The sequence below is a fragment of the Danio rerio genome, chromosome 25, assembly GCF_049306965.1.
Source record: "Danio rerio strain Tuebingen ecotype United States chromosome 25, GRCz12tu, whole genome shotgun sequence".
In the NCBI taxonomy this organism is placed as follows: domain Eukaryota; kingdom Metazoa; phylum Chordata; class Actinopteri; order Cypriniformes; family Danionidae; genus Danio; species Danio rerio.
In genome coordinates this window covers 1806390-1825888 of record NC_133200.1, presented here as the reverse complement: position 1 = coordinate 1825888, position 19499 = coordinate 1806390, and the positions used below count along the sequence as shown (strand labels likewise).

The following is a 19499-nucleotide window of genomic DNA, read 5'->3' as shown; positions in this document are numbered from 1 at the left end:
TTAAATGTTAGCCCGATATTATCATCGTTATTTATATTATTATTATTATTATTATTATTATTATAGTATATAATGAATGATGGCCCTGGGTTAACAAGATATCTAATTATTATTAGTCTATTATTTTCATTACTATTAATACATTATTATTGTTATTATAAATGTTAGCCCGATATTATCATCGTTATTTATATATTATTATTATTATTATTATTATTATTATTATAGTATATAATGAATGATGGCCCTGGGCTAACAAGATATCTAATTATTATTATTATTAGTCTATTATTTTCATTACTATTAATACATTATTATTGTTATTAAAAATGTTAGCCCGATATTATCATCGTTATTTATATTATTATTATTATTATTATTATAGTATATAATGAATGATGGCCCTGGGCTAACAAGATATCTAATTATTATTATTATTAGTCTATTATTTTCATTACTATTAATACATTATTATTGTTATTAAAAATGTTAGCCCGATATTATCATCGTTATTTATATTATTATTATTATTATTATTATTATTATAGTATATAATGAATCATGGCCCTGTGCTAACAAAACATTTTATTATTATTATTAGCCTATTATTTTTATCATTATTTATGCATTATTATTATTGTTGTTGTTGTTGTTATTTTAATAATAATTATTATTATACTGTGATCAAGCGTTGTCTGTCTAATATTACATGAGCTATAAAAAGAAAGATGGTCTGGGCTTACAACTATTTTTAAAATCATTTTTATTATACAAAACATTTCAATATTATCTTTAGCCTATTATAATCATATCATTATTAATAATAATAACGTTAGATCACAGGAAAAAAACGGCTCTCTCCCTCGGTCTGACGGCTCTTATAACGGCCTCAAAAACGAGGGTTTCAAACGATTTATGCCTTATTTGAGGATTTTACCGAACAGATCCATCACGAAATTACAACCAGTATCCTTTATTGAGTAATAAGTAGTCTTAGATGCAAATATTGAGGAAATTAACTTACCTTCCCAGATCGCGATGATGCCGTCAGGATGGGATTAAAAAACTGCCGCCTAAATTTGCGCTATCGCGTCGTCACGTGACCAGCTACCGCACACACGGACATCTGATTGGTTGAAACATTGTATGGATTGGTTGAAACTATCACAAGCTCCACCTTTGTTGACCCTGGAACACTGCAGAATCAGGACGTGCAATGTAATGGGCAGCACAAATGTCTTGATACCTCAGGCTGTTGATGTTGCAGATCTCTCGCACACCCCCATACTGAATGACCCCAAACCATGATTTCTCCTTCACCAAACTTGACTGGTTTCTGTGAGAATCTTGGTGCATGTGGGTTCCAGTAGGTCTTCTGCAGTATTGGTGATGATTGGGATGCAGCTCAGCAGATGATTCATCATAAATATCTGTTAGTTATATAAGTTATATATAAGTTATTATCTGTTAATCTTACAGCTGAGATCCACAACAAGATTTAAAATATGTCAGGTACACTCTCAGAAATAAAAGTACAAGAGCTGTCACTGGGGCAGTACCTTTTCAAAAGGTACATATTTGTCCCTGAAGAGTGCATATTGGTACCTCAAAGGTACATTTTAGGTGCATTTGGGTACTAATATGCACCTTTGAGGTACCACTAAGGACTTTTTAGGTACAAATATGTACCTTTTGAAAAGGTACTGCCCCAGTGACAGCTACTGTACCTTTATTTCCGAGAGTGTAATGTATGCCGGAATAGTTGGCGGCTCATTTCGCTGTGGCGACCCCGAATAAATAATGGAGTAAGCCAAAGGAAAATGAATGAATTGAATTCTATGCTCATTCAATATACAGTAAAATTAACCAGCCATTTCTAAGCTCAATTTCAGCTTTTGGAGTGTAACATCTCCATCCTCTGAAAATAAATTTGCACATCTGTGGTGTTTCCTATCCAATATATCTTGATTTTCCACTGCTAGACATCTGGATGGAGAAAGAGGAGGGGAGAGAGAGAAATAGAGTGGGCGAGCGAGCAGTAAAAGCATGAGGTCAGTAATAAGCACAGCTCTCAGGTGCTCCAGACTCTCTCTCTCTCTCTCTTTCTCTCTCTCTCTCTCAGTTTTCATGTCATTGTAGCTCCTCCTTCCACATCAAGCTCTGCTGCGCTTCAGGACTCCATCAGAGAGCAGAGAAACTCAAACACACACACACACACACATGCTGATGGAGTACACACACTTGCTGCTGCTGTGGGTCAGCGCACTCATGCCAGGTGAGTCTGCTACTGCATTTACTCTCAGCAAAAAACAGTGAGATTATTTGCACTAAAACTTATAAATAAATAATAAATAAATAAATATATATAATAAATAAATAAAAATATAATATAATATAATATAATATAATATAATATAATATAATATAATAAAATAATAAATAAATAAAATATAGTATAATATAATATAATAATAATATAACAAATATAATAAATGTAATATAATATAACAATAAAATATAATATAATATAGTATAATATAATATAATAATATTAATATAACAAATATAATAAAAAATAATACAATATAATAATAATATAATATAAAGTCAATGATTTTTGCTTTTTGGGTTCATTTTGGAAAACTAAAAGCAGATTTAAATGAGTCACAAGTTGTCATCCTGTAGGAATATTATTAAAAATATATATGGTTTCTCGTGTATTAGCTTTAATCTTGGTTTCTAGTATAAAAATTGAAGCATTTTTTAATTATGCATTTATATTAGAAGTAAAAATACTTATATCATAAGTCATATTTTCTTAAAATGCTTCTTAATATGTGTTTCTTAATAAATCTTATGTGGTGGGGCCACAAATATAGGTTTAATTCACAATATTGATTTTGTAGACTCCGTTGGCAGTCATTTTATGTATTTTGATAATATTTTTATAAAGAAATACTTCTAATTGCATGCATTTGGGATCTCAAGAACATTTATTTTGATTTAAAAATGCTTAGACATTATAATGATGAAAACTAAGTAAGAAAAACTTCGTAACTGAACTATCGATATAATTTAATGACAAAAAAATTTTCTAGTCTTTCTAATCGTTGCTAGTGAATACATCTAATAAATCTCAATATAAATCATTCAAAAATACCCAAAGTTTAATACAAAGTTGGGATTTCTTATGAAACTCATGTAAGATATTGCTGAAGATTTTGTATGTGGATAGTAATGCCTTTATTGTAATCATAATGCTGTACAGAAGACGAAACTGAAAGATTATCTAATTAAAAAGTGTTATATAACATGTAATAATAATTATATGGCAATCTCTTTCAACATTAAAACTAATTACCTAATACCAAAGATATACTACGTAAGTATGAGTGTCTATTTAAACGTTTAATGGAGTTATTCAATTAATATCAATGAGTTTAACGAGTAAGCAAGAGTGTTTTTTTAAGGTATCGGTATATGTTTAATTACGTACTAGTGCTAAGTAATGCAAACTAGTTCATTATTAATTGGATAACTAACACTCATTCATTAAACTATTAAATAGACAGTCACATTAGCATACTTAGTAGCTTGAAAATAGACACTAGTAGGCTATAGTTTATAGATTCAGTGTTAACACAGCACACCATAATAATTAGATTAGATTTATTTAAAAAAATTATAATAATTTAATATAAATTATATTAAATTATTATTTAATAAAATAATTTTAATTAGATTAAATGCCATGGTTTTAAGGTTATTTTCTATCGTTCTAATAGGTTATATTAATTAAATCTCTTACCACTCTTTAATCATTTTATTTATTCATTTATTTTTATAATGGTTTATGGTTATTTTCAGTAGTTATAGCACAACTATACAGAACTATATAGCCTAGTGTGGGCTAATTCAGGTTGATTAAAGAGGAACTTTGCAGATGGTCTTTTATTAGCAGTGATCAGACGCACCATCTGGATCTGCTTACACACTCCATTATGAACCTACACACAAGGGCACTTGCTATACATGATCTCGATTGTATTAAACACATCTACAGAAGATGAACTTTGTCCGACTGAATCCCCAGAGATGCTAACAGACTTTTAATGTGCTTATGAGTGATTAGCATGAATATAAACAAATCCAATCTAGGCTGACTTTGAAAGTTAAGCTGTCTGATTTGTTAAAAATATATGCAGCATTCAAACATTAGCTGAATATATTTAATCATTTAGATCACTTTGGAGTTATAACAGGATGTTGGGCGTTTGTTTACATTAGCATATAGCATTTAGCACTAAACGTACATCTAAACATACATCATATGCGTTTAAATAAAGAAAGAGCTCCTCTAAAACGTCTGGGAACTAATTAAAAGTGAGGAATTGTGAGATGCAGTATTATTTAAGTGTGGATCTGCATATCTTGCGTTTGCATGAGTTGTCCAGCAGAGGGCGCAGACTTATTACACTGTTTACTCGTGTATCTCAGTAACAAGAGCTCTTTTTAAAATAATCGACGTTTCAGATGGAAAATATCCGTCTGAGGTAAGATGTTTGAAAGGAATGCTTCATAAAAAGGGCCAAATGGTTGGTTTTCACCCAAGTGGCATAATGTTTTCAAATGAAACAGATGTGAGAAGAAGGAGCGCTCTTGCTGTCACTCGCTGAGGTGTTTTCATCAGAGCGCGCTGATTGGCTGTTGACTGGCGCTTTTTTAATAGAGGCGGGAATTGTATGATTTCATGAGTACTGAGGAGAAAATAACATTCATTTGACAGATTTTAACCTACTTTGAGCCTAATCAAATACACAGTTCGACCTTTTTCCCTTAGATAGGCCTACAGGTTTACAAATTGTGTGTAATTATGCTCTTTGGTGGTACTGAATGTCAGATAACCTGGCATGATGAAGAGAGATGCTGCTGTTTCTTTCCCTGCTGAACAATCCAGCTTAAATCAGCCAAGGCTGGTAGGCTGGTTTTAGCTGGTTGACCAGCCTGGTTTTAGAGGGGTTTTGGCCATTTCCAGCCTGGTCTTAGCTGGTCAGGCTGGAAAATGACCAGCTAAATTGACCAGCCTGGTTTAAGCTGGATATAGCTGGTTTTGGCTGGACTCCCAGCTTGGCTAGGCTGGTCAAGCTGGTTTTAGCTGGTCATCTTCCAGCCTGACCAGCTAAGACCAAGCTGGAAATGGCTGGAAACCAGCCTGGAAGTGGCCAAAACCCCTCTAAAACCAGCCTGGTCGACCAGCTTAAACCAGCCAACCAGCCTAGGCTGGTTTAAGCTGGATTTTTCAGCAGGGAGGGAATGCTGCACTGAAAAAAATATTAATATATTATTTATAAATATATATATATTTGCTGTTTGACCAAACTACTTATTTAAAATTAGCTGGAACAACACAATTCTTGAGTTTATTTGTTTTTTTTCTTTGTTTTATGTTCAATCCACTTAAATTTGTCAGGCCAATTGACATAACCTATTGATTTGTGTTGGGACAAGATGAGTGAATTGTGTGGAACCCTGCATTTTTACACTGTGGGTGTCAACACTTGTAGCTTAATATAATGTAAACAATGAATCTTTGTAATATCCCTGCTGAAAAATCCAGCTTAAACCAGCCTAGGATGATTGGCTGGTTTTAGATGGCCGGCCAGCCTGGTGTCAAAGGGTTTTTTTCCACTTCTAGGCTGGTTTTTAGCCATTTTCAGCCTGGTCTTAGCTGGACAGGCTGGGAGATGACCAGCTAAGACCAGCTTGACCAGCCTAGTACTGTCCAGCTTAAACCAGGCTGACCAGCCTGGTGGTTTTAGCTGTGACATGACACTTTTTAACACATTATAATAAAAACATCTGAACTGTGTGTTGAACTGAACTTAAACTGGCACACTCAGAAGAACCATAATATTAATATTAAATCATTAAAAAGGGGTAAACTATGTGCCCTTTAAGGCACACCAGAGCTCTAGCAATGTTCTTCTCATTTGCTCAAACCCTCCCTCCCTCTATACCTTTGCTTCCCGTTAACAATCCTATAAACCTGTCTTCCCTCCTAGGTTGAATCAGGGGGGTCCAATCACTCTGCCAAAGTATTACAGAAATGGTACCCCCACTCTGAGTGTCTGGGCATCATCGTAGGACGCCCGATCAATCTACCTACTTGTTCAGTTTATCTTCTTACTTCCCTTCCCCTTCATCCCGTTGTTCCCTTACCATCACTTTCATCCCTACAATAAAGTCTGGCTCAAAGTGTGGCATGGTGGTCTATGCTTGTTTTAAGAAAAAATTTACTATTTCTGAAAACAAGCCATTATTATTTGCTTGTCTAGAAAATGCTTCTTGCCTTTTAGACATTTGAACTATAAACAAGACAAAACCTCAAAGTAAAAAGCTTTTTTTTTTGCAGTCTAGGAAATATTGTGCTCTCTTAAGCAACACCGGGACAATATTTGAAAACATAACACAAATTTCACAGGAGGGATAATAATTGTGTCTTCAGCTGGGTGTCAGAAGGTCAAGGGAATTTAGATTTATTCATTCATGACCCATTTACCTGATCAGCCTTGTGATTTTCACCGTAAAACAGGTGAAAACACATCTTTAAAAGAGACACTTGAGCCAAATCTGGAAACTTGGATGCTTCGGAAGAGCCACCTGTTCAATAATTCAAACCCAAGAGCACTTTCCCAGGACTACTTTGTGAAGACTTTACCACGCTGGAATCCTGTGCAGTCACTCGCCATGTGAGCGTAATGTCTGCTTCGGTTCACTTTTGGCCAAACCTGTAGGTCGTGGATTCATTTCTCATCTGAGCCAGAATTAGGAGATGAATCTACATCCTTCCTGTTAGAGAGATACAAATAAGACCATCTTAAAGTAGATTTAGCAAGTCTCGAAAACCAAATATAGTTGAGTTAAACACATGGTTGAATCATTCAGTTGAATCACAGATGAAAAATGACTCAAACGTCACCAGATCCTCTCAGGAATCCAGACAATCTGAGCAAATAACATTCGTTATAGTCGTTACTATCGTAAACTGGCTGTAATTTAGCCACGGATTTCACAATAACAAGCGTTGGTTAACACTTCGCCTCATATTTCCCAGAAATAGTTTATTAAAGGAAAGTTCTGGGTTCATTACGAGCAGTGCTGTTACCTTTAACTTAAAACTATTAAAATGATTGTTTTCTAATTAAATTAAATAACGTAACGTGGAACAATTAGACGAAAACAGAACGTAATAAGCAACTGTAATAAGGTTGAAGTTGACGACAATTAGAGTAAAATAAATTACAAAAGAATACAATTTATTATTTATTATTAATGCTGGGTTGTTGTGACCCAGCGTTGGGTCAAATTTAGACAACCCCAATGTTGGGTTAATTTTTGTGTTCTTAATTTATGACATGCTTTTGCTATTTTAATCATTTTTATTTAACATAGTAAAATGTCTCATTGTCTAGCTCAATGTGTTACCAACACTGAGGTTGAAGGTTCGAAATCAGCATAGGGCGTCATTCATGAGTTTATTTGGTGGCATGGTGGCTCAGTGGTTAGCACTGTGGCCTCACAGCAGGAAGGACGCCTGTTTGAGTCCCGGCTGGGTCAGCTGTGTGAAGTTTGCTAGTTCTGCTCCGGGTGCTCCGGTTTCACCGACAGTCCAAACACATGCGCTGTAGGGGAATTGATGAACTAAACTAGTTGTACTGTATGAGTGTGTGTGTGTGAATGAGTGTGTATAGGTGTTTTCCAGTTCTGGGATGCAGCTGGAAGGGCATAACATGTGCTGGAGGGTAAAACATAAGGGAAAAAGGGTAAAACATGTGCTGGAATAGTTGGCGGTTCATTCCGCTGTGATAAATAAAGGTCTAAGCCAAAGGAAAATAAATGAATGACAGCAAAATGGTCATAAGAAAGTTCACCTTGGAATGTAACGGTTGAAGCAATGAACTGAAAAAAATTGCAATGAAAATAAATGAGCAAATTATAGAATTTGAAACAGAAGAACAGCATAAACAATAACAACCATTTGTTCAGCCTAAATCAGTTCCTCTTCTCTGAAATGAAGCTCACATGATCAATAGTATCTGGATGCAGCCTTCATGATGCAAGCTGAGACTGCATCACTCAGCGATGCAATGTCAGACACAATGCTCTCAATGGAGTGAGTGACGTCACTGTGACAGGTAGGGTTAGGGGTGGGGTTAGGTGAGCGCATTAAAAAGCATTGGATGCAGCTCAGATTGCACTGCACCAGGTCTGCAGCCAGACCCCTCTCCACATGACAGAATTCTTTCTAAAATTGTCTGGAAGTCTTTAGTTGAGCTTCAACAAAAAACATTTACTCTTAAAAATCCTGGAAGTGCTCGACCCTGCAACTGTGCCTTTCATACTTATACTTTATTTTGAAAAAAAAAGGTGAGTATTATGATCTGCGGGATCAGACACACCACAAATGAACCCATCGCATCAAGAGAAAGGATGCATCTCTCCAAAAGCACATTGCTCAATCAATAAGACAGTGAACAGAGTATATATTTTCATTTCTGGTGCGTTGGCTTCTTGACAAGCCGCTGTGTTTTATTAAGCTTTTTTTATTTTAGGCTTTTCCTCCTGCTGATAAAATAAGAAGGAAATATGATTGACCCTTTCTTCTTTCTTTTCTCCATCAGGGGAAACGCTTCCCCAGGAAATTAAACTTGAAAGGCCGTGACGTCATTTCTCAGATACCGAACGCTCGGCTTCCCATTCAGGAGGCCATTATTATTCCTGATAAACATGTAAATTAAACCCAGATACACTCACATGTTCATCCAGAACCTGAAGCAGGAGGGATTAGATCATCACAGGACTCGTAACTCCCTTTAAAGAGGTCATGAACTACCTCAGTTTTGTTCCTTACTGCTTAATAACGAGTGTTGGGTAAAGTTACTTATATTCTCATCTCAAAACTATCCTAATCTTTAAAAAAAACATTAACAAACAAACAAACAACAACAACAAAAACATACAGTTGAAGCCAGAATTATTAGTATTTATTTTATATATATATATATATATATATATATATATATATATATATATATATATATAATGGGGTAAGCAAATTAATCTAGTTTTTTCTTTTGGCGTAAGATTATTTTGCTTACCCCATTGGCACATTATTTTGCTTGTTTTAAGGAAAAACTCACTTAATATTGGCATATTATTTCTCAAAACAAGACAATATGTTTTGCTTGCCTAGAAAATGCTTCTTGATATAAGACATTTTAGATATTTAGACTAGAAACAAGACAAAAAATCTAAGCAAGAAAAGCATTTTTTGCAGTGTGTGTATATATATATATAAATATATATATATATATATATATATATATATATATATATATATATATATATATATATATATGTATATATATATATATAAGTATATTTCAGATTCTGCAAGCAATAACCATTCATTCATTCATTTTCTTTTCAGCTTAGTCCCTTTAATAATCTGGGGTCACCACAGTGGAATGAACCGCCAACTTATCCAGCATATGCTTAATGCAGTGAAAACCCTTCACTGGGGAACATCCACACACACTCACACTGCAAAAAATGCTTTTCTTGCTTAGATTGTTTGTCTTGTTTCTAGTCTAAATATCCAAAATTTCTTATATCAAGAAGCATTTTTAGACAAGCAAAACATATTGCCTTGTTTTGAGAAAGAATATGCCAATATTAAGTGAGTTTTTCCTTTAAACAAGCAAAATATTCTGCCAATGGGGTAAGCAAAATAATCTAGTTTTTTCTTTTGACATAAGATTATTTTGCTGACCCCATTGGCACATTATTTTGCTTGTTTTAAGGAAAAACTGACTTAATATTGGCATAATATTTCTCAAAACAAGGCAATATGTTTTGCTTGTTTAGAAAATTCTTCTTGATTTAGGAACTTTTAAATATTTGGACTAGAAACAAGACAAAAAATCTAAGTAAGAAAAGCATTTTTTGCAGTGCATACACTACAGATAATTTAGCAAACCCAATTCACCTGTAGCGCATGTGTTTAGACTGTGGGGGAAACGGGAGCACCCGGAGGAAACCCACGCTAACGCAGGGAGAACATGCAAACTCCACACAGAAACACCAACTGACCCAGCCGGGGCTTGAACCAGCGACCTTCTTGCTGTGAGGTGAACGTGCTACCCACTGCGCCACCGTGCAGCCGCAATAACCATTACTATGGTATTTGTATTTTGTAGACATACACTTAATACTCAAATGCACTTCATCAAACATGTACACATGGACATCACCTACATGCGACAGTATATACAGTGCATCCGGAAAGTATTCGTAGCGCTTCACTTTTTCCACATTTGTTTATGCTACAGCCTTATTACAAAATGGATTAAATTGATTGATTTCCTCAACATTCTACACACAATCCCCCATAATGACAATGTGAACAAAGAGTTTCTGAGATTTTTGCACATTTATCAAAGCTGTAAAATCAGATGTACGTCAGTATTCTCAGCCTTTGCTCAATACTTTGTTGATGCACCTTTGGCAGCGATTACAGCCTCGAGTCTTCTTGAATATGATGACACAAGCTTGTCACAGCTGTCTTTGGGAATTTCTGCCCGTTCCTCTTTGCAGGACCTGTCAAGCTCTATCAGGAAGGATGGGAAGCGACGGTGTACAGCCATTTTCAGATCTCTCCAGAGATGTTCAATAGGATTTAGGTCTGGGCTCTGGCTGGGCCACTCAAGGACATTCACAGAATTGTTGTTGTGATGCCGCTCCATTGATATTTTGTCGGTGTGCTTTGGGTCATTGTCCTGCTGGAAGATGAAGCGTCGCCCCAGTCTGAGGTGGAGAGCACTCTTGTGCAGGCCTTCATTCAGGATGTCTCTGTACATTGCTGCATTCATCTTTCCCTCTATCCTGACTAGTCTTCCAGTTCCTGCTGCTGAAACACAACCCCACAGCATGATGCCAACACCACCATGCTGCACTGTAGGGATGCTGTTAGCCTGGTGGTTTTCTCCAAATTTCTGTGTTTATCCTGACATCCAACCCTGTTTATCTTAAGAGAAATGTTCTGAAGTAGGTGGGGCTTGACCAGCTCATTTGCATTTAAAGGCACAGGCGCAAAAACAGCTAGCCTTCCCTCACTGTCAAAACTTAATTAATTTAAATGACTAGATATGAGTTGAGCCAACTCAAATAGGTTTGCAAGGCTATAATAAATGATCTGATGGGTATTTTGAGCATTCTGCAGACCCAAAGGGTTTAATTTGTAAAAGGGCTAAAATTGTAGACCTTTATATTAAGGATTTATTAGATGGAATGACTTATAAAACGCTGTCTACATATGGTGCTTACCTTTATTTGAAATTGAAATGCTGTTTATGTTGATTTCAGGGCCGCGGACATGCTTTAATATTGACACGAGACGTGCAAAAGTCATCAAGGGCTCGAGGGAGGCTCAGTTTGGATATACGGTTCAGCAACACGAGGCCGATGGGCAGAAATGGTAAGATCTTTAACAGCTGATCTGGAAAGGTTTCTGCTTCATATCTGAGTTTCACAGCCCTGGGAAAACATTCCCAAAGGAACATTTTACAGCCGATAAGTTATGCTGTTACAGAGCTCTCAGTCATGTTTCCATGTCAGAGATGTTTCTTATAAAATGATCTGAAGAGTAGAAAGACAGTACTTGACATGCAGTGGAGTTACAGTGATTTAAAATGTGACCCAGGACAACAAACACAGTTATCATTGCAGGTATAGACGCTGTGGGGCGACACGGTGGCTCAGTCACCTCACAGCAAGAGGTGAAGGTCACTGGTTAGAGCCTCAGCTGGGTCAGTTGGCGTTTCTGTGTGGAGTTTGCACGTTCTCCCTGTGTTGGTGTGGGTTTCCTCTGGTTTCCCTACAGTCCAAACACATGCGCTATAGGGGAATTAATAAACTAAATTGACTGTACTGTATAAGGCCCCGTTTACACTAGTGCGTTTTAGTTTTAAAACGGCGTTTTAGATCAAAAACGATCCGCGTCCACTCTAGTGTTTCACCTAGCGTCTCTGAACATATCTCCGTCCACACTACACCACCAAAAATGTATATCACGTGACCATTCGCGCACTCTGGGCATGCGTGTTCTAGTATAAACAGAAAGCATGTGTCTCGCTCGGCATTTGGTTATTGTTAGTCAACAAACGCCAGATGAACATTAAACGCGATGGCAAAGAAAGCAAGAGAGGTATTTTTGTGGACAGACGATGAGGTCGAGTTACTAAACGTAACAAATGAATAACTGCACAACGGCGCCTAAAACAGACAATAGTGCAAACAACGCTCCCATTTCTGTGTCCATGTTGTTGTTTACAGTGAAGGCTGGTCTGCTGTCTTCCGGTAGTGTTAAAGCCATGTGTTATAGTCATGTGATAGGGGCTTGACGAATAAGAGAAGGATACGCAATGACACAAAATCCCCTATCAGGTAGCGAATCTCAGCAGCCCCGCCTCCGTTTTCAGATGTCGCCGTTTTCCTCATCCACACTGAGATGGAGCAGCAGCGTTTTAGGATGAAAACAGCCTCTCCAGTGTTTTCAAAACACTCCGTTTTCGGCGCTCGAGAACACCGGCGTAGTGTGGACGGATGGCGTAACCGTAGCAAAACAAATGCGTTTTAAAATGAAAATGCATTAGTGTAAACGGGGCCTTAAGTGTGTGTGTGTGTGTGTGTGTGTGAATGCGAGTGTATGGGTGTTTTCCAGTATTGGGTTGCAGCTGGAAAAGCATAAGCTATAATAGTTGGCGGTTCATTCCGCTGTGGCGACCCCTGATAAATAAGTGACTGAGCCAAAGAAAATGAATGAATATGATCTTTGTAATGAATTTAGACTATTTCTAATTTCCTACAAATACACCCATGCAACTTCAGACGGTGGTCCAGAATCACAAGTGAATACATAATCAGATCTGTGAACTTCATATTTTGGCAAATCAGAGTTTGATTATACTCATAAGAATCTTTAAGATTTGCCATCTCTCAACTGCTGTCTTTGAGAGTCAGCCAAGATATAATAGAGGAAAGCAGAACTTCAGAGATGATTTTCTCACTGAATACTTTTATCCATTTATTTTCTGATGAAATATCATTGTGAAATGTGATCGCGCACATCAGGGTTCCTCTGTCTGCTGGCAAACACTGAGTCTCAGATTTGAGCATGAAAAATCTCCCAGCAGGAAGATGAAACACATCTCACTGAAATAAATCAAACTGCGGCCCCTTGACGCAACGCAATTCAGCTGACAGATTTCTGACAATTCTGCACAGAATCATGATGAAAAACAATGAAGACATAAGATCTACACTCACCGGCCACTTTAATAGGTACACCTGTCCAACTGCTTTTAAACACAAATTTCTAATCAGCCAATCACATGGCAGCAGCTCAATGCATTTAGACATGTAGACATGGTCAAGACGATCTGCTGCAGCTTAAAGAAAGCATCAGAATGGGGAAGAAAGGGGATTTAAGAGATTTTGAACGTGGCATGGTTGTTGCTGCCTGGGTCTGAGTATTTCAGAAACTACTGATCTACTGGTATTTTCATGCACAACTATATCTAGGGTTTACAGAGAATGCTCCGACAAAGAGGAAATATCAGTGAGCGGCAGTTCTGTGGGCGCAAATGCCTTGTTGATGCTAGAGGTCAGAGGAGAATGGCCAGACTGGTTCCAGCTGATAGAAAGGCAACAGTAACTCAAATAAGCACTCGTTACAACCGAGCTCTGCAGAAGAGCATCTCTGAACACACAACACGTCCAACCTTGAGGCGGATGGGCTACAGCAGCAGAAGAGCACACCGGGTGCCGCTCCTGTCAGCTAAGAACAGGAAACTGAGGCTACAATTCACACAGACTCACCAAAACTGGACAATAGAAGATTGGAGAAACGTTGCTGCTCTGATGAGTCTCCATTTCTGCTGACACATTCAGATGCTCGGGTCAGTATTTGGCCTCAACAACATGAAAGCATGGATCATCCTGCCTTGTATCAGCGGTTCAGGCTGGTGGTGGTGTAATGGTGTGGGGGAGATTTTCTTGGCACACTTTGGGTCCATTAGTACCAATTTAACATTGCGCCAACATCTCAGCCTACCTGAGTATTGCTGCTGACCATGTCCATCCCTTTATGAGCACAGTGTCTCCATCTTCTGATGGCTACTTCCAGCAGGATAACGCAGCATGTCATAAAGCTCAATCATCTCAGACTGGTGTCTAGAACATGACAATGAGTTCACTGTACTCAAATGGCCTCCACAGTCACCAGAGCTCAATCCAACAGAGCAGCTTTGGGATGTGGTGGAACGGGAGATTGGCATCATGGATGTGCAGCCGACAAAATCTCTAAGGGAATATTTCCAGTACCTTGTTGAATCTATGCCATGAAGGATTAAGGCAGTTCTGAAGGCAAAAGGGGGTCCAACCCAGTTAGTAAGGTGTACCTAATAAAGTGGCCACTGAGTGTATGTCACTGCACGTTGCATGTGGATACAGCATAAATGAATTATGATAAGGGTATGATATACCCTTGAATCCTTCACTGAAAAAAATGGTTAATAGGATTTTTTTAAAGGTAAATAGTTGCAAACGATTAATATGGGCTGACAATAAATAAACAAATTAAGTTAAAAATAACTAAATTCAACTTGTTTGTTTAAATTCAACCCACATAAATAGTTATGCAATAGATTTAAGCACTTTTTGGAGCTTCAAAATAAAAGTCCCAATCCACCACCATTATAAAGCATGAAATAGTCAGGATAAATGTTCAAAAAGAAAAATAATCATATACCCAAAGGATGTCTTGGGAGTGAGTAAATTATAGGGTAACCTTCATCATTTGCTGAACAATTCCTTTAACTCTTCTTGCATCACAGCATTACTGCAGCCCATCCGGCTCTTTTACCGTAACTCAAGTTCAAGCTATTCAATTAAGTCTCGAAACATTACACACTCACAGTTTGGGGCCTTTAAAACACAGCGCATTGTTTAGCCTCATAAAAGCCCAGACACACAAAACAAAACCTCAGATGGGCACGTCAGCTTCCTGTGGTTTAATCCGGAGGTTTGTCAATGGGATGGAGAGTTTGTGTGAGCGTCGGGGAATCTTTGATGTGCGCAGGTAAATAAGCGGAAAGTATGTGCACTTGTCTCGATCCGCTCTGGAAAATATGTGTGTGTTGTGGCTTGTAATTCCCGAACCCCCTCCTGCGCATCGAGACGGAGCGTGTGGCGCGCTTTTCCTGCAGGAATGTGATTTAGGAGCCCGGAGGAATGTTGTTATTCAGGTTTTTTTTGAGGAATGTCACTTCAATGGAGTCTACAAAGGCTTTAATGATGGAGACAGGTCAGTCTCAAATATAATGCATCCACTAAATAAAACTCATACATGCACAGCACCACTCACATTTACAAAATCCAAATCGTAAATCATAAATGCAAAACACAATTTGTAAATGTTGTGAAAATCACAAATTAGTTGGATTTGTGTATTTATCATAGACTGTAAAATATATGGACGTAGTATCCGTGACGTCACCCATAGGTTTCTAAAGAGCGCAAAAGAAGCCACAAGTAGGCGCGGCCAACCGTCGCCATTTTGTTCGCGCGTCATCACACCCACGGCGGGATACCAAACAAGGGCAAAGAGGCGGAGAGTGGGCGGAGCTACAGACACCTGCTGGCATTTAGCTTTGACCTGCCTCAGACACACTTTACTTTGGGAGAACGCTTAATACTTCATCACCTGCGACTCGTTTGTATTCTGACCACTTGTGCTTGGTTGTACACTATATCAATAAAGTGTTTAGTCTTTTAAAAACACTGCTGTAATACATTGAGCCACTAAACATTGTTCTTATGACGTTTCTCAACAGGAGGAAAACGCAAATCACTTCCAAACACTTCAGATATAGTCTGTGTTAGTTACTGTAAGACTATTGATGAACTCCAGCATAACACTGTATGACAACACTTCAGATGACTGATCTAGAGCCTACAGCTAATCAATCTGACAGATTCTGCAGTGCATTACAGCTCTAAATATAAATACAAACGATAAATGATCTTAAATAAAACAAATACATGTATAGAGATGGTGTATAAGTATATAACTTTACTCACATGGGAAACGGAGGCCACGTGAATGGTTTGTGAGCACAATTAAATGCACTCAGCATGCCATGCTATCTAATAATTGTAGGAAACAAGTCCAAAAGGCAGCTGACTGTGTAAAGCCGCATAAAACAACACAGAAATATGATAAATATGCCGAGTTCAGTGGCTAATCTGCAGGATTCAGCTGAGGTGACGGCGACCAACGAGACCTAGCTGTCACTCAAGTGGCCACGCCCTTAATTATGCAAACTTAATATAACTTAATATAAAGGAAACGGATGAGTTATAAAAAAATTCACCCCCTCACAGTTGTCATGAAGGGTAATATTAGCTGTATTAACCAACATCTGTTTTTGTAGCAGGCTGTAAACACCTTTATTCTGCTGTAGAGTAGGCCATTCTAACAGTGGGCTCCATTGAAATTTGCTCTGTTTTGGAGCAGGAGCGGCCAGGACTAGCGGAAATTCGGACGAATTGCAGTTTTAGTTACTTCCGTATTGGCTTCCTGAGAGAGAGCGGGAGGTTGCAGCTTGGTACTTATGAATTGGATTTTGTAAATGTATTCTTTTTGACTCTGACCTGTCTCCATATTTCAGTATAATCACTCTTAAACACATGGGGTTATTTTTTCTACCCAAATCGTGGGTTGAGGCATTTGGGTAATTTTGCGGGCTTATTTTCAGAGTCCTGGGTAGTTTCAACCCAGCTCTTTGGGTCAAATCAACTCACAGCAGGGGCTGATTGGGATACCACATATATTTGTTTACATGCAATTAAAATAGTGTAACATAAACAAAGATTCTTTGCAGTTTCAGATGATTAAAATGAGATTTATGCTCATAGCAGCCCTTAGTCAGACCTTTCTGAATTTTAAAATTTCTTACTAGCACCTTTTGTACACCTGTAATCAAAGCTGCACATCCCCCACTGTACTTCAGTGACGCCGAGTCACAACAACACAATTGCTGGGTCATCTTTCGCTTTTTTTTTGGATCAAATTAACCTATTATTAAAGTAAAAATAACCAATTATTGGGTAGAAAAACCAATTTGGGGTTAAAAATAATAACCCAATAACTTGGGTTAATTTAACCCCTGATGTGTTCTGTTCCATATTTACCCAGCAGTAGGGTTAAAAACAACCCAATTTGGGTAGTGTTTAACCCTGTGTTTTTAGGGTGATGGATATAAATATTCTAGCTCTTCACAACACAACCACTGACATCCAGAGCAAAAAATAAGTGTAATATAGAATTCAATGACTATGGAGGCAGGTCAGTCTCAAAAATGATACTTACAAAATAAAAGTCATACATGCACAGCACAACTCACATTTCAAAACACACATTTCTTACATACTCAAATCCAATTTATAATCCAATTCATAAGTACACAAATCAATTCATACGTTAAAAAAAAATACACAAATCAGTAAATACAAAACCCAACTCGGGAATTTACAAGTAAAAATGATAAATATTTCCCCCAAATTTATTGGATTTGTGTATGTATGTATTGTTTTTTTAAATTATGAATTTAAACTTTAATTCGTAAATACACAAATCCTATTAATTTGCGGAAATATTAGATTTTTACTTGTGAATTCACAAGTTGTGTTTTGTATTTATGAATTGTGTTTTAAAATATACGAATTCGATTTGTGTATTTATGTATTGTTTTTGTTAATTATGAATTGATTTGTGTACTTATGAATAGTGTTTTGCATTTATGAACAGGATTTGTGTATTTAAGAGTTTTGAAATGTGAGTTGTGCTGTGCATGTATAGCTTTTATTTTGTAAATGTATCATTTTTGAGACTGACCTGCCTCCATAGTCATTAAATTCCATAATATGTTTATTTATTTTTTACTCTGGATGTCAGTGGTTGTGTTTTGAAGAGCTAAAATATTTATATCCATTATCTTGAATAAATATGGAGACAGGTTAGTCGCAAAAATACTACATTTACAAAATAAAAGTCAAACATGCACAGCACAACTCACATTTACAAAATCAAATTCAAACTCAATTAATAAATACACAAATCAATTAATTTGGGGAAACATTTGATTTTTACTTGTGAATCCACGAGTTGTGTTTCGTATTTATGAATTGTGTTTTGAAATATACTGGATTTATGTATTTATGTATTGTTTTTTTTAATTATGAATTGGATTTGTGCATTTATGAATTGTATTTTAAATTTACCAATTGGATTTTGTAAGTGTGCATTTTGCTGTGCATGTGTGATTGTTATTTTGTAAATGTATTATTTTTTAAACTGACCTGTCTCCATAAATGACTGCCAGTTTCCAACATTCTTCAAAATATCTTGTGTTCAAAAGAAACCGAAGAAAGAAATAATGTTCAAAGGATGAGTAAATGGTGACAGAATTGTCGTTTTTGGGTGAACTGTACCTTTAAGTAAAGTCAAAGAAGTGTTTAGGCACTAAATATTTGGTCTATCGATTTATGTTTTAAATATATTCATCTTCAAATCATATCTAAACTATATTAACTATCCCAAAACTATATTAAAATGACCCCTGCTGGTCTATTTAACAACTTAGGTTCATTCTGAAATCGTAGCCCTATATACATTTCTGTGTATTGCGATTTATGTAGCCAGAGGCATGTATGGCTGCATTTAGTCTTTAAAATGAATGCTATGAGGTGATACCATCTACCAGCTGACTGTTTATCTTCCTATGGACGGCTTTCCCGCAGCTACCAGTTTGTCCAGTGGCTCGCCATGTGTGTCGGCAGACTTAAGACACTTGAGAGTAAATGTGACTGTGACTGGGAGTTGACTGTGACGACAGGGTTTAAGTCCAGGGAAGAACGATTCCAGAAAGCAGAATAACAAAAAGCAAAACAAAGCCAAAAAATCAAATAAACAAGTAAATAACAGGGTGAGAATGTGGTAAAATCTGAAAACGTGGTAAAAATCAGACGGGGGATTTTCTTTTTCTAGATTGCTTTTTAAAACACTATCGTTTGGGTTTAGGAAAGGGGGTGTGTGGGGATATGGGTCGGTTGGTCAGTCAGTCAGTCAGCTCACAGCAGCCTCTGGTTTATTTACATGGGAACAGCAGGCGAGAATGGCACTTACGAGAGAAATTTGAGCGTACACAGCGGCCTCTAGTGGATTCACGAAAACAAAAACTGCAAATAAACGTAGCTCCTGGGATGTATTTGGCGATCTCCAGAAATGTATATAGGGGTACGTTTTCAGAATAAGCCTGGGTTGCTATTTAAGGCTTGTGTGCATATAATTACACATGTTTTAAATTCAATATAAGATT

The 19499-nt window shown here is 37.0% G+C and overlaps 2 protein-coding genes across 20 annotated transcripts in view; one reads left to right on the top strand and one right to left on the bottom strand.

Moving 5' to 3' along the window:
- The window catches only part of coro2bb (coronin, actin binding protein, 2Bb), a 78043-nt gene that overhangs the window by 24650 nt on the left and 33894 nt on the right, over positions 1-19499 (bottom strand). For 6 of the 18 annotated variants that reach the window (XR_012400101.1, XR_012400095.1, XM_073942588.1 and 3 more), the window contains 2 exons: positions 6719-6849; positions 1025-1430 (listed from right to left, as the gene is read on the bottom strand). The gene's annotated coding sequence lies outside the window, so the exon portion shown is untranslated. Of the gene's footprint in view, positions 1-1024; positions 1431-6559; positions 6850-19499 lie in introns of those variants that run through there. The other 12 variants (XR_012400096.1, XM_073942582.1, XM_073942585.1 and 9 more) reach the window with 6 other exon arrangements.
- Positions 2184-19499, top strand: part of itga11b (integrin, alpha 11b) — an 85185-nt gene continuing 67869 nt past the window's right edge. For both annotated transcript variants that reach the window (XM_073942507.1, XM_690467.10), the window contains exons 1-2: positions 2184-2275; positions 11425-11536. Coding sequence is in view for 1 of the 2 variants with exons in the window: in XM_690467.10 (XP_695559.9) it covers positions 2221-2275; positions 11425-11536 (167 nt within the window). In the remaining variant the exon portion in view is untranslated. The remainder of the gene's footprint in view (positions 2276-11424; positions 11537-19499) is intronic.